The 13,089-nt window shown below is 37.2% G+C and overlaps 1 protein-coding gene across 2 annotated transcripts in view; it reads right to left on the bottom strand.

Annotated features, from left to right (window-relative positions):
- Positions 1-990: 990 nt before the first annotated feature.
- The window catches only part of LRRC4C (leucine rich repeat containing 4C), a 98,745-nt gene continuing 86,646 nt past the window's right edge, over positions 991-13,089 (bottom strand). The window contains exons 2-3 of one of the 2 annotated variants that reach the window (XM_013959597.2): positions 4,527-4,624; positions 991-3,655 (exon numbers count right to left, since the gene is read on the bottom strand). In XM_013959597.2, the coding sequence (XP_013815051.1) occupies positions 1,697-3,613 (1,917 nt within the window). In that variant the 5' untranslated portion in view covers positions 3,614-3,655; positions 4,527-4,624 and the 3' untranslated portion in view covers positions 991-1,696. The remainder of the gene's footprint in view (positions 3,656-4,526; positions 4,625-13,089) is intronic. The other variant, XM_013959596.2, reaches the window with a different exon arrangement.

Genomic DNA, 13,089 nt, shown 5'->3' on the forward strand with positions numbered 1-13,089 from the left:
TACTTACCTTGCAGAGCATCCTGAAACTCATAGTTAGTTAAGTAAGGAAATCAGTGAAAAGACATTCAGACCTGATGCATAAGATTATTTTTCCTAACCTAAATCTTCTTAAAATTCTTCTACTTCCTTGCGAACACATGAAGTAGCTTAATCTGGCAGAACTTCTACACCCAGAAGACTAGTCTCCTGACAGCTGGTTTTATTATGCAAATCTGTCTTTTTAGCTTTCGGCATACAAGTTATACACCACTCCCATACCTGTAAGGTAAATCCAGAAGACACATATAAAAAGAAAGGAAAAGGGTGTACATTTCCTATTGGTAAATAAGTCTGAGTTTAAATCAATGTAAACTAGCTACTCTAAAGGAAGTTTAATTTGTCATGCAAGTTACAGTAACCTACATTCTCCTCTGATTTGTCTGAGTATGTTTTTTCTTTCTTCTTTGTTAAACCAAAATGCTCAGACTTCTTCCTGTGAGTTACTCCTTTAATAGTATTTTGGTATCATTTTGTACATAGGGATGCAGATCTGATATGTATTATAGATATCTAAACAAATTTTATATTTACGTCTAGAAGGACTACCAAAACAACTGACCTGGAAAACACTAGCTTTGAAACTAACATGAATTTTTCTTATTGACAGTTATGGGTAACAGAAAAACAGCATTGTTTAATAAGTTCTTTGTAGAACTTTTGTAGAACTTTTCTGGGTATTGTGGAATATATCTCTCAACACAAAGGAGATAAATGAAAATAATGTTAGAATGAATCATCATAATTTTGCATTAAAAGTCAAGCATCCTTGTTTGCCAGTATGTTGTTTACATATACTAAAATGAAAACTATGTTATTCTTCAGTAATGATCCAAAATGCTTTAATTATTCTCTTTAAAATGATTGTGTTTTGGACCATCACAGAAGAATACTGTAAAAATTTAAATAAACTTTTGATGTTTAAAGCCACACTAAAAATGAGCTATATCCAAGTACAGAAAAAAACAATATTTTATTTATAATCTTAGTTTAGTGTTTGAACTACAAATTCTGGTTCTAGAATTGTTTAAAAGATCATGGGTTTCACAGGTTTGCACAAGTAAATTAATTTCTTGTTTTGTTTTGTTTTTTTTCTTTTACTTTTTCCCACTTCTTCACAAAATGGTCCTTTTGGTAAATACAGAGCAGGTCACTACATGAAAAAAAAAAATTGTTTGTTTATTTCTTTTTCTCACTTGTAAAGTTGCTGCTAACATACCATTCCCTGTCAAATAATTTCAAAAGGGCATGTGAAAAGAAAAGAAAAAAAGGAAAAAAATGTGACAAAATAGACCAAATCTCACAACTAGAATTCACCATAAAAGTTCCCAAAGTGTAACAGAATTCTTACAAAATTTCCTAGACCAGTTCATTTAGGGAATCAAGATCTCCTATGAAAAATATGGCAAATGGAAATCAGGGTAGGCTGGGGAGGAAAAAGGAAAGGAGGAGGGTAAATAAGTGCAGCAAAACCAGGTTCTGAGGAATACACATAATTTTGTCTGCTTTAGATCACAATAGAATTTTTAATAAATAAATTTCTTTTTCTTTGTAAAGACACTTTTTTGAAACAGTAGATTTAGCCCAGTAATTTGTGTCATTTGTTTTATAAACTGTCTTTTGTTGTCCTCCCCTCCCACCCCATAATGTCATAAATGTTTTAGATTTGAGTCTCTTGTACATTGTCTTTTGAGTTCATTCGGATCAATAACGGTTCATGCACTGAACTGTGTATTGAATTTATTGTGTTAACTGTTGTTGTGTGGTTGAAAGGAGACTTATAAGAGTTATAGTGATTTAGGTGCTCATGCTCTATTGCTGGCATGGGCAAGTGACTCTCTATAGGTGTGTCACCTGTAAGGTCATCATCCACATTAATGATCTCTACAGTCCGTGTTGGAGCATGATGGTTCTGCCGGTGATGCTGTTTCCTCATTTTGTAGAAAATTACCAGCATCACAGCAGCCATGAGAGTGATAGCCACAAAACAACCAATTATGATTTTGGTAGTCTTCATAACCTCATCTATTCCTGGGATCCCATTGTTTGCGTCCGTCACAGGGATGGTGAATGTTTTTTCTGTTGATCTTGTGCTCTGTGGAGTGAGTGAGGTTGTCATGTTAGTGATCTCCCAGTTGGTAACTGGTGTGGGCCCAACCTGCTCTGTGGTCTGTGCCTCATCCTGAGAAGGTTCCACAGTCTCTACTGTGACAGTTGAAAAGTATGTGTAACCAGGGTTATCCAGGGCAGTCACATTCAGTGTGGCAGAAGCTGTGGTATTTCCAACAGAGTTACTCACCAGGCAGGTATACAAACCCGTGTCTTGCACAGTTACCTTTGTAAAATTTAACGTGCCATCACTGAGCACAGCAATCCGAACTCTGTATGCCCCATGCGTCATAACAGATCCATTTGGAGTAATCCAAGATACAGAGGTCAGAGAGGTTGATGCTCGGCATTTCATCTCTGCAGCCATGCCTTCTGTGACGTTGAGGTCTGCTGGTGGCTCCACTATGACTGGAGCATAACATGTGAAGTAATTCAGGTCCAGCTCACCAATGTACCTTCCTTTCAAACTGGGAGGTGTGTGGCAACGGGCGCAGCATGCAGTATTGGAGGGTGCCTTGTCTTTAATCCACCAGCTGAGCCAAAGGATATCACAGTTGCAGTTCCAAGGATTGTGATGCAAATGGATCCTTTCTAGACGGAGTGGTGTGAACAGGTCATGAGGCAGTAGTGTTAAATTGTTGTGTGCCAGATTGATCTCTACAAGTGACTGAAGGTTATCAAAAGCATTCCTTTCTATCACTTGAATCTGAGACTGTATCATCCACAATTTTTGGAGGTGCATTAACCCTTGGAAGGAACCTGGCCGGATGGCAGTCAGGTGATTCCCAGAAAGATCTAACTCATCCAGTTTTACAAGTGGTGTGAGGTTAGGAATCTCTCGAAGGTTGCACATGGCAAGGTTCAAATACCTCAAATTGGACAGACCTTCAAAGGCACCTTCTGAGATATATGAAAGCCTTTTCAATTCCCCCAAATCCAACCTCCGGAGAGAAGGGATTCTGTTAAAAGCATAAGAAGGGATACTTTCAATGGGGTTGTTTCTCAACCACAGTTCCTTCAGTTTTGACAGGTATACAAAAGCCCCATTTGGGATAGTGGTCAGACGATTGTCAAAGAGTTCCAAAGTATTGAGATTGGCCAGACCATTGAAAGCACCTATTTCAATTGTTCTGATGTGATTCCTGCTGAGCTGCAGGATTTCTAGGTGCCTCAGATGTTTGAAGCTATTCACTTTAATGATTTGGATCTGGTTCTCATGGAGATTGAGTAACCGGGTGTTGGTGGAGATGCCGTCTGGCACGTCTCTCAGATTTTTCCGTACACAAATCACTTTACTGAACTGGTTGCTGCAGGAGCAGACTGAAGGACAAGTTTGAGCCCTCACTAGACCAGCCACCACAAGAAGCTGAAGAGCCAGCAGCACCACAAGCAGGGGGTCAAATAGGGCCCTGTTAAACCTAGGACCTATCATTATCTGCTGTGGATGTAAGGTCATCTTGTTCAACATTCATAATTTATTTGGTATTGGTCCTTCTGGAGTTTGAATAGCCTGAAAGAAAGAAGGGAGAAGGAGAACATTAAATTAATTCTGAATATTTAAATGCACTCTCTAAACCAAGACTTTTCAAGTCTTTTCAGTCAACTCTACCAGTTTCATCAAATTCTATAGCTACAATTTTTACAAATTCTCATACTTTATTTCCCGTACAGCTGTGTCAATGAGATATGACATATCCAGACATTATTTTTTTTCTGCTCATTCCAAATAATAATATATGTAGCTAGTTAGCAGATAACAATTTCAACTAAACTGGATACCTAAAAGAAATGTTATATCTCAGGAAAAGAGTTGTAAGTATGGACAAGGGCTCAACAGGCAAAAACGAGTAAGATAGAAATCATCAAAGTATCCAAGGTTTTAACTTTCTTCTTACATTCTAAGACAAGACTTAACAGATACTATGAAGAGCAAGTGGAGACTCCTGTTGTGTATGGGTGAAACTCTTTATCTATACAAATGTGATTGCTGCATGGGAGTTCAACTATAAGTAAAGCCTTTAATACTGATCGTAGCAGCTGATGCAAACATTAGGTCAAATCTTGCTTTTTTCAGATTTAAAAAACAATAATGCAAATGAAACACAGATTGTGTGAAATGCTGAGCATCAGTCCTCCCCTACTGTTAAACAGCAACATCCAGTTTCATGATATTTCCTCCTCCATTCCTTTGTTTGGCAGCAGCAGCAGAGAAACACTCATTAGTAAATGTGCACTGAACACAGAAATAAGAATAGCCATTTAAGTGCTGAAAAATATCTCTGTAGCTGCAGGGTTGACAATTTCATTGGTATCTCTACAAAAATCCTACAGATCTTAGTGTAATGGGAAAAAAAGACCTTTCCACTACAAACGATCATTACCATTCAAAGTCTTTCAGTCCTGATTCATTTGTGGTAGCTCTTAAAGCCCCCAGCCCTCAGTTCATTTTCAATCTGCTGCTCACTGCAAGGTCCCTCTGCTGTAGAGATTAATGAAATTTCCTATAAATCAGCCAAAAGTGAAGTCTTATAAATTACAGCAAGCTTAAAGCATATTTATAACCCAGAGAACCCAAATGCATAATACATATATTCAGTAGAACAAAACACTCTCAGGCAAAGGTTTTCTACTCCAAGCTCTAAACTGTTTCATTTTGTGTAAAAATCTATCTTTCTTGAAAAAAAAAAAAGAAACAGAAAGAAATTATATTAATTTGCATTTCACAGTAATTCATTTAATGAAAGACCTTTTTCTAATTATATATTCAGATAATATATTTTTGAGAATTTACTTCTTCATTTTTTTGAACTTGTTACAATGTTTCAGACCTAGCAAGTGTTTTCTTTTCACTTTTAATAACTTACTGAAGAGAAAGCCAATATAATGGTTAAAAACCTGGGAATGGTAATTGGAAGATCTGGGCTGTATCTGTTTGTTTGATCTGCTCTATAAGCGCTATTTATAAAACATCAGTCTTGTTATGAAAGATTCATGAAACTAATGTGTTTTGCAACCTTGGACAAGTCACTGAACTTTTCTCCCCATGGCTTACACTTTGTCAAATGTCTCTGGAGAACCCTGTGGCTGTGGTGTCAGATGTTACTGCTCCCAGCTCTCCATCCCTTCCCTCTGCTAATGGCTAACCACCGTACTCCAGAACATCAGCTTCACAGGTTTAGGATAATGTACTAGACTCTGATGAGGGATGGCTGTGGTACATGCCTTCCTTTCCACTACAGGCTTACAAGGTCATTAATCTCTTCAGGGGTACTGACCACAACAGATGGAGAAACACTCTCAAACTACATCACTAAAATTCACTAAAAGACCACTTCCTTTCCATATATTAAAAAAAAAAAACTGTAATAAAAATAACTGCAAAACGGTGGTGAAAAGGACCAGGTTCCCATCTTTCTTACACTGTCATGAAGAAGAATCTGCCTGTTGAAGTCAACAGAATCACATCGATGAGTATAATACCAATTTCAGGCTCTTTAGTTAAGATCTGTGATCCATGAATTTTGCTGCTGAACAGTTATTAACCATCTCCCATGATCGTTAATGTGATTGTATTAACCTTTTTGTTTGTCTCTGGTTTTGTTTTATTGGGTAGATTTGTTTGTTTTTCTCTCTCTCCCATTTTTTCTTAATTTGTTTAAATCTTATCCCCCAAGGACTTGGACTGAATAATGAATTCCATTAACAAGTAATAAAACAGATACAGAAACACACTGAACCCATCTTTTTACCATTGCACTGGTGAAATTTTGTTTTCTTCACTGTAATTGAGATGAGAACTCGGTCTGCTATCCTAAGCTTCAGGGCCGCCAACTATCGTTGTATGCCTGGCACGGCATGGGTCTGGCTTGTAATACTACAGGATTCTTTCATGTTTTATTTCATACCCATTTGCTATTTTGCCAACCCATTGCCAACTTTGCAAGATACCATATGGCTTCTCTACCTTTCTTTTTGCTACTTTCCAGTTTCATTCCTGCATATTCCTTGCAGGAGTAGGAAAACTATGGGATTATTAGAACAAGAAAGTGTAGCAAGAGTAAGAAAGGATATGAGAAAAAAAAGCACATTCAGCACCAGCCAGTGTATACATAACCTTCCTTCAGTTGCTTCTTTGCCAGTCTCCATAAAGCCAGGCATGTCAAACCATGCTGCAAGCACTCCAAGGCACTTCCCTCCTGTTCCTACTTTTAGCTAGAAATCCCACTATGCCCTTCACCTCCACCCAGACTTTCCCTTTCCATCACTACCCATATGCTCTACAGGAAAAAAAGAGATAAAAACTTCATGAGTTATGAGATTGATTAGCATAATCTGTTCCACCCAAAGCAAAATGTTTCCATGTCTCGGTTGCAAAAGGTTTTTTAAAAAAAATGCTTTTGTTTTATCTTGAACTAAATTCCTTATATCATCCCTATATTTGATTACTGAACCAAAAAATGAATTAGTCACACAGAACAGCTCTTTCCTTGTGCTGAAGGCCAAACTAGCCTTTGGCATTTATGTTTACTTTTCTCCCCTGGGTCCTGTGCTAGGTATGTCTCAATCAGCCATACATCTCAGCACTATGCTCTCTCAAAGCCCCTTAGGGAATGTTTCTACATTATTTAAATCTATGTATACTTCAAATATAAACTTGCTCACTGACTTCTTATTTGTTGCCCTGAGTGTATAAGTTCAAAGTCAGGACTGCCATTTTCTGAGATGTGGATAGAAAGTTCTAGATATGTTTCCATATGTTTTGGTGTGATTGTTTTTTCTGCTTCTAGCTACATCCTGTTTAATATATGAGAGATCTATATTGTTATTCCTCTGGAATCTTTTTTTCTCTTTGTGAGAGGCAGTGAGAGTGAATCTTAGCTTTTGTGACCACCATTTGATTTAACTTTGGATTTATTTACATTACTAAACTTTTTTCCCCTCTGCTTTGGTAATACAAGAAGCAAAACATAGTATTTAGCATAAGACCACACTAATTGGGCCTCGTACTGCTGAAGTACAGGGGATCTGATGATGCAAAAAAGCCACCATGCCAAAAGAAACTGCAACAGGCAACTGCTTGCAAGCTCTGCCTTCCAACCTATGAGCTTTGCATGAGCCAAGTAATATATTGCAGTGAGATTCCTTGTGGTGATATGAATGTATTAAGAAGGTCCTCTCTATTATACTGGTAGCCCTCCACGGCTCAGAGCTTAAACATTCTGGAAGTCTTTGTGCAGTCATTTTATGTCAGAGTCATTTTAAATCATAGTAATACACTGGGAAAAAAATGTAGCCAGTGCAAAAACACAGTGGAAAAATCATTTAAAGCCTTGAAGAATATTATGGAAATATTTTAATGGGATTTACATAAAGACCCATCTGGAACTCTGTACTAGAATAATTTGCTATTGAATATCTGTCTATTGTGCTAGAGATACACATGAAGGTTTAGCTTTATAAAGCCAGCCATGGAACACAGACCATCAACCAACTTCTTTAGTTTCTATTGACAACTCTTTGTCTTCTGAGGGATATTTTTGCATTTTTCTAGTACCAAAATATCAACTCTATGGTCAATTCAATAACACTAGTGCCCTCTGCTGCATTTATTTAAAATGGAGTTTAAAATGCTAAGGATAACCTTACCGCACAGTGAGTTCCCCAAACACCATAAAATTATTAAATTGTATTTCCAAACATGACCTTAAACCTGTCCCTGGAATTGCTCTAATTACCAAAGCATACATTATCTGTCATTCTAGTACAGTAATGTATATTTTGTTTATGGTCATGGAGACATACATATACACACACACATACGGGAATTTGTTTTGTTCTCTATTTCTACAGAATTCAGAAAATCTTTACTCAAATAGGCATTTGATATGCCCGTTCTTCTCTCTATAGCTTATCTGATATTTCTTCAGTTAGTCCCAAGGTAATACGCATTTCCTTTTGAGCAAAAAGCATTGCCTTCTTAAGATCCAATACAGAAGACAAAGTAATGACAAAGCTAATCTACCTCTGCAGAGAGGTACAGTGCAGCTTCCTTTAGGGACAGCTTGAAGGATTGAGCAGTTATGCTACTATAAGTTAACTTGCTGAACATGTGTATGCAGAGAAGTCTTCCTAAGGTGCACTGAAATGGAACAGACAATTCATTTTTCTATTTTTGTAATTAGGCATTAGGCCTGATGTGCTTTCCTCATTTTTTGTTATTTTACCAGTGTGAAGTGGCTATAACCACTCTGATCGCTGGCAGATTTTCCTGTAAGGGTGGACTTTGATTATAGAAGAGAAGTCCCATACCATTCCTAAACATAAGCCTAATGAGACATGGCAGGTAGCAAAGATGTTTTTCTAAACTCCAGTGATCCTTACCTGCCACACTGGCAGTTTAGTTGCTGTTGACAACTTATACTTAGCTTTCTAGTGTGGAGGCCTATGAACAATCATCTCAGCAGTTGAGAAATGCAAAGACCATGGTTTTATGCCACTTCCTCAGATGCACAGATTCTTTTCAATCACAGATAAATGTATAGGCCTTAATCTATTATACAATATATAGTTTATGATATAGTGTGATCTAACACACTTTGGTTGATGGCTGTGCATCTGCCATAAAAAAGCAGGATGGATGCTGTATGTTGCTATACTGAAACTATACAAAGAATGTATCAGGTATTAGCTGATTAAATTACCAGTATACAATTAAACCATCATAACTATATCACAGAATAAATCTCAGCTAAAACACAATTAAATCATCACAACTCTCCTTCAGGCTTGTGCCAGGAAGTTCCAAGATAAGGATCATTAAGATCACTTTTCACAATTAAATTGACAACATGTGGATGCATTCAGAAAAGGCACCTTTGCTTCACTTTATATAGCACAGTTACGTATGCTGTACACCACACCTTTTTAAAGAGCTTATTGAGAAAAACCCTTTGCAAAGATATCTGCATTTTTTAGTAAACAAGCCACTCTACAGTTACAAATTAAATGGCAGATTTCCAAACATATGAAGAGGAGCAAGGTGCATCAAGCAGCTAATTATGCTGGAAAGTCTCTTCCGGTAGTATCAGCACTGGAGCATTGAAAATAGTTTCTGTACAGAACAGAGCATGGAGCACAACAATAAAAATAGGCCTAAATCCCAGGACGACCTTACACAGAGGTGACTCTTTCGACTCTTTGAGGAACCCTGAACGCTCCCAGGATCTCAGACTGATCCCCTTTCAGCAGCAGTGCCAGCAGGAGAAGACAGGAGAGTTTTAGTCTAGATACCAGGAATCAGGCACACAATCTGTTTTAGCTGCGCAAAATACTGAAACACATTAGGTAAACCCTTGTCCCTGAACAGACTGAACTGTGGCCAGGGAGCTCCACTGGGGTCAGAAATCCTCAATCGACATCTGCTCTGCAGATGCCCCTGCAGCCTCAGATATGTGTCCCCATATGGCTGTGAAGGGGTGGGCTGGGGGAACCACGTTGCTGTGGGTTCATTCATCATACCCTCCTGCTCCCCTTCCGCCTTTCGGTCCTGAAATTCCTTTCCACCTGGCTCAGCCCCCCAGGAATAGCACTCTTCAGCTCAAGAGAAGTAGAAACACTTTGCATGCTATGTCCTGTCCGTATATGGTACAACAACACCATTTTTTTCCTCCATAGAATTTCTTTGCCACCAACAACAGAATAACATGCTATGTTCTTAATAGAGTGTTACAATAAACATGCAAAATCAGTAAATAGATTGGCTAAAGTATGGTTACAAGTCCTTCTCCCCTTAATCTCCTGTTTCATTTTTCTCATAGATTGGTTCCCATCTGAGTTTTTTTTTTTTAAACAGACTATTTTACAGGGAAAACTCATCATTGCAACTATAGAGCTGTGTATCCTTTCCTCCATTCTTAAAAATCAGTTTTCCCTTTCATTGCTGTGAGACTTTAAAAGTCTCAACAACAGTTTGGGGAGCCATTGCAATAATGCCTAACAACCTGGGAGATTTCAAAGCCCAGCAGCTTTTATCTATTTGGTTTTTATTTTATTTTTAGTTGAATGCAGTGGACAGCAAAGAGTGCTACATAGGCAGCCCTGCAATGCAAATTGATTAGTCACAAGATTAGGTAAATTGAGACACTCACCATGCAAATTACTCTCCTCTGTGTGTTTCACAGGTTAGACACAGCCAGGACTCCCTATGGCCCCTTGAAGCATGTAAGTGTAGGAGGTTGAGCTTATATTACTGTACCGTGGATACTTCCCCCTTTCCCTTCTGCAAAGCCTCTAAGACTCAGCTGAACTGGTAAGACACTGACCTGTAAGACCTAAATGTGGTTGGACACATTTAATCCTACTGAATCACCATTGATTTCAGGGAAGTTCAATCAAAGATGAGTTTGATCCAGTCTGCCTTTTTCTTCTTTTCTTTCATTTTGTTTTACAGAAAATAGATTTATTTTCCAGCATGATTTTAACTCCTTATTTTCCAGCACAATTTCATTTTTCCTCTACTACATCTTCCTGAGGTTTGTAGTTTTCTCCATAACTTCAGCTAACAAAAATGAAGCTGAAATAGACCTTTTTTAAAAATGAGCTATTTAGTGCACATTGATCCAGGCAAGATTATTTGCATTTTAGCCAGAAATTAAGAGGTTTTACAGACTTTCAAACTACATCAGTTTGGGAAGTCCCTTGATTTCTAAATTTTCTTTTACTCCCAAGCTTCATTTCACATTGCATCTTCAATACAATTGGTAACATTTGCTAATTTTATAGGACAAACACAGAAAACATCAAATAAAATGTAATGGATATTTCTGTATGAAATACTGATTTTTATTAAGAGGAATTTGTTGATTTCTTTGTTGGCCCTTGCACTTTCCCTAGATGTCACCCGAAGGGTGAAAAGGCCACAATAGTCCCAATCTCTCTATCGAGACTGCTCGCAGTGGTGTGAATAGGAGCAACCTATGAGCTGTCCACTATGAACTAACCTAAATTCATTTAATAAAAGCCACCAAAATACAGCTAGGTACTAGCCCACCCAGAAACATTCTAGAAATTTAATTGGAATTAACTTTGAAAGTGGGTTAATTATATTGCATTAAATCTTTGTGTGGTCACTCTTATTTAGAATCTAATTTAAGCTAAATTGAATCAAGGCCACTGTAATTTTAATTAACAGTGTCCATAAAAGAATGTAATCCAGTTTAGCTAGTCCATTTTCAAAGTTAATTTGGATTCATTTTCTTGAGACCCCATGTAGACATTAGGAACTTTCATTCTGTATTGACTTGGGCTCAATTCAAACCAATTGCATACAGGTAAAAAGTTTTTCTACCTCATCACTGATCTCTTGGGTTATTCAAGCCCCACTTCACTCTTCTCACTTTGCTAATTCAGTTGATAAAACAGTTTCTCTGAGGGTTTTTTCTTCTTCCCACTTTTATCTTCTATATTCTTCTGGACAAATATTTATGTGGAAGAAACAAGGTAACAGCACAGAAGAAATTTTGCAATAGCCCTGAAAACAAAATTCTTTTAATTACTTACAGCAGTGTGCCACTACTTCTCATGTGAAAGCCATGATACAAATCAAAGTGATATAAGAACCTTCAGCAAATCATTATCTTATGCTAGAAATACCTCAGTAGGTAATGAATAAGCTACAATAGCTCTATAATTATTAAAAGAATGCTTTCTTAATCCATTTTTGCTTTATTATCAAAGCAAACTCACAGATCCCCTATTGGAAGGCATCTGTGAACAACAACAAAATTAGTAAAACAACAATCTTTAGTAACAAAATTAAATGACAATCCAAAACAGTGCTCCAAAACACTGCAGTTTTCACTCCTGTTATCTGGGGGTCATTATCTTGGAGCACTGTAGTTCTTCTTTGTTTTAAGCAGACTAATGGTGATTTAAGCCTACATCTATTTAAAGGTACTACAGTGATACTTCATTTTAAACAAACTAGTTCTGGTCTCATAGAGTATTATCATTTTTTTCATATGGACAGATTAAATTATATAAATCAACATCATTTTCAACAAAATACTGCATAAATGCACTGCATTGAACTAGCAAGCAAAATTCTGCAGGTTAAGGCTATGGAATGCTACAATACAATGTTTTAAAAGATGCAAAAGCAAAAAAAGTGTAAGGCTGGCAGGATCCAAGACTTTAGCCCCAGTGACTTCCAAAGTTTTCTCCCTGCTCACAATCTATAAGAAGAGATGTAGGAAGTGTCAGATCAGAACACCACATAGTCTAACAACATATATACAAAAGCAACCAGTACAATGAAGATCAAGGATAAAAACTGGCAATTAGAATATATACTTGCCCTTAAGAAAGTTTCTTCTAAATCTCATAAAATTAGGGTTTATTTTTTAAAGCCCAAACCCTGAGGGTTTAACATCCTTTCCTAAATTACAATTTGCATACTCACCAATTGAAAGTGTCAGTGCTGAATATTCTTGTTACCTATACAAAGTTTTTCTTTGAGCCTTGTTGAGCCCTTGACCTCAGCAGATAATATAAAGTAGGAGGCAGAAATATTTGTGCCAATCATTTTAGTTTAATGAACATATAATGCAGCTGTGAATCAGTAGTACTTTCTATACTTTGGCAACAGAGATGCTCTGGTAAACTTTGAAGTTGTCTAGAAAGATCTTGAGATTATTCTGAGATTAACAAATTAGAGGATAGTCCACTTCAGTGGCATGGAAAATCATGTTTGTGATTTACAAAGTGCAGTTTTTCCAAATTCATTTTGTAATTTGAAAAACAGAGCAGACTGTGGGGTGAAAGGGAATTATATTAAAGCAGCAGTGCAAAATCTGCAGCAATGCTTTTTGTACTGTGAATTAAAATCTGCCTAAATAGTTCTATGCAGTAACACTGTCTTAAGAGAGGTCTTCTGTTTTTAAGGTC

The sequence above is a fragment of the Apteryx mantelli genome, chromosome 4 (genome assembly GCF_036417845.1).
Source record: "Apteryx mantelli isolate bAptMan1 chromosome 4, bAptMan1.hap1, whole genome shotgun sequence".
Taxonomy (NCBI): domain Eukaryota; kingdom Metazoa; phylum Chordata; class Aves; order Apterygiformes; family Apterygidae; genus Apteryx; species Apteryx mantelli.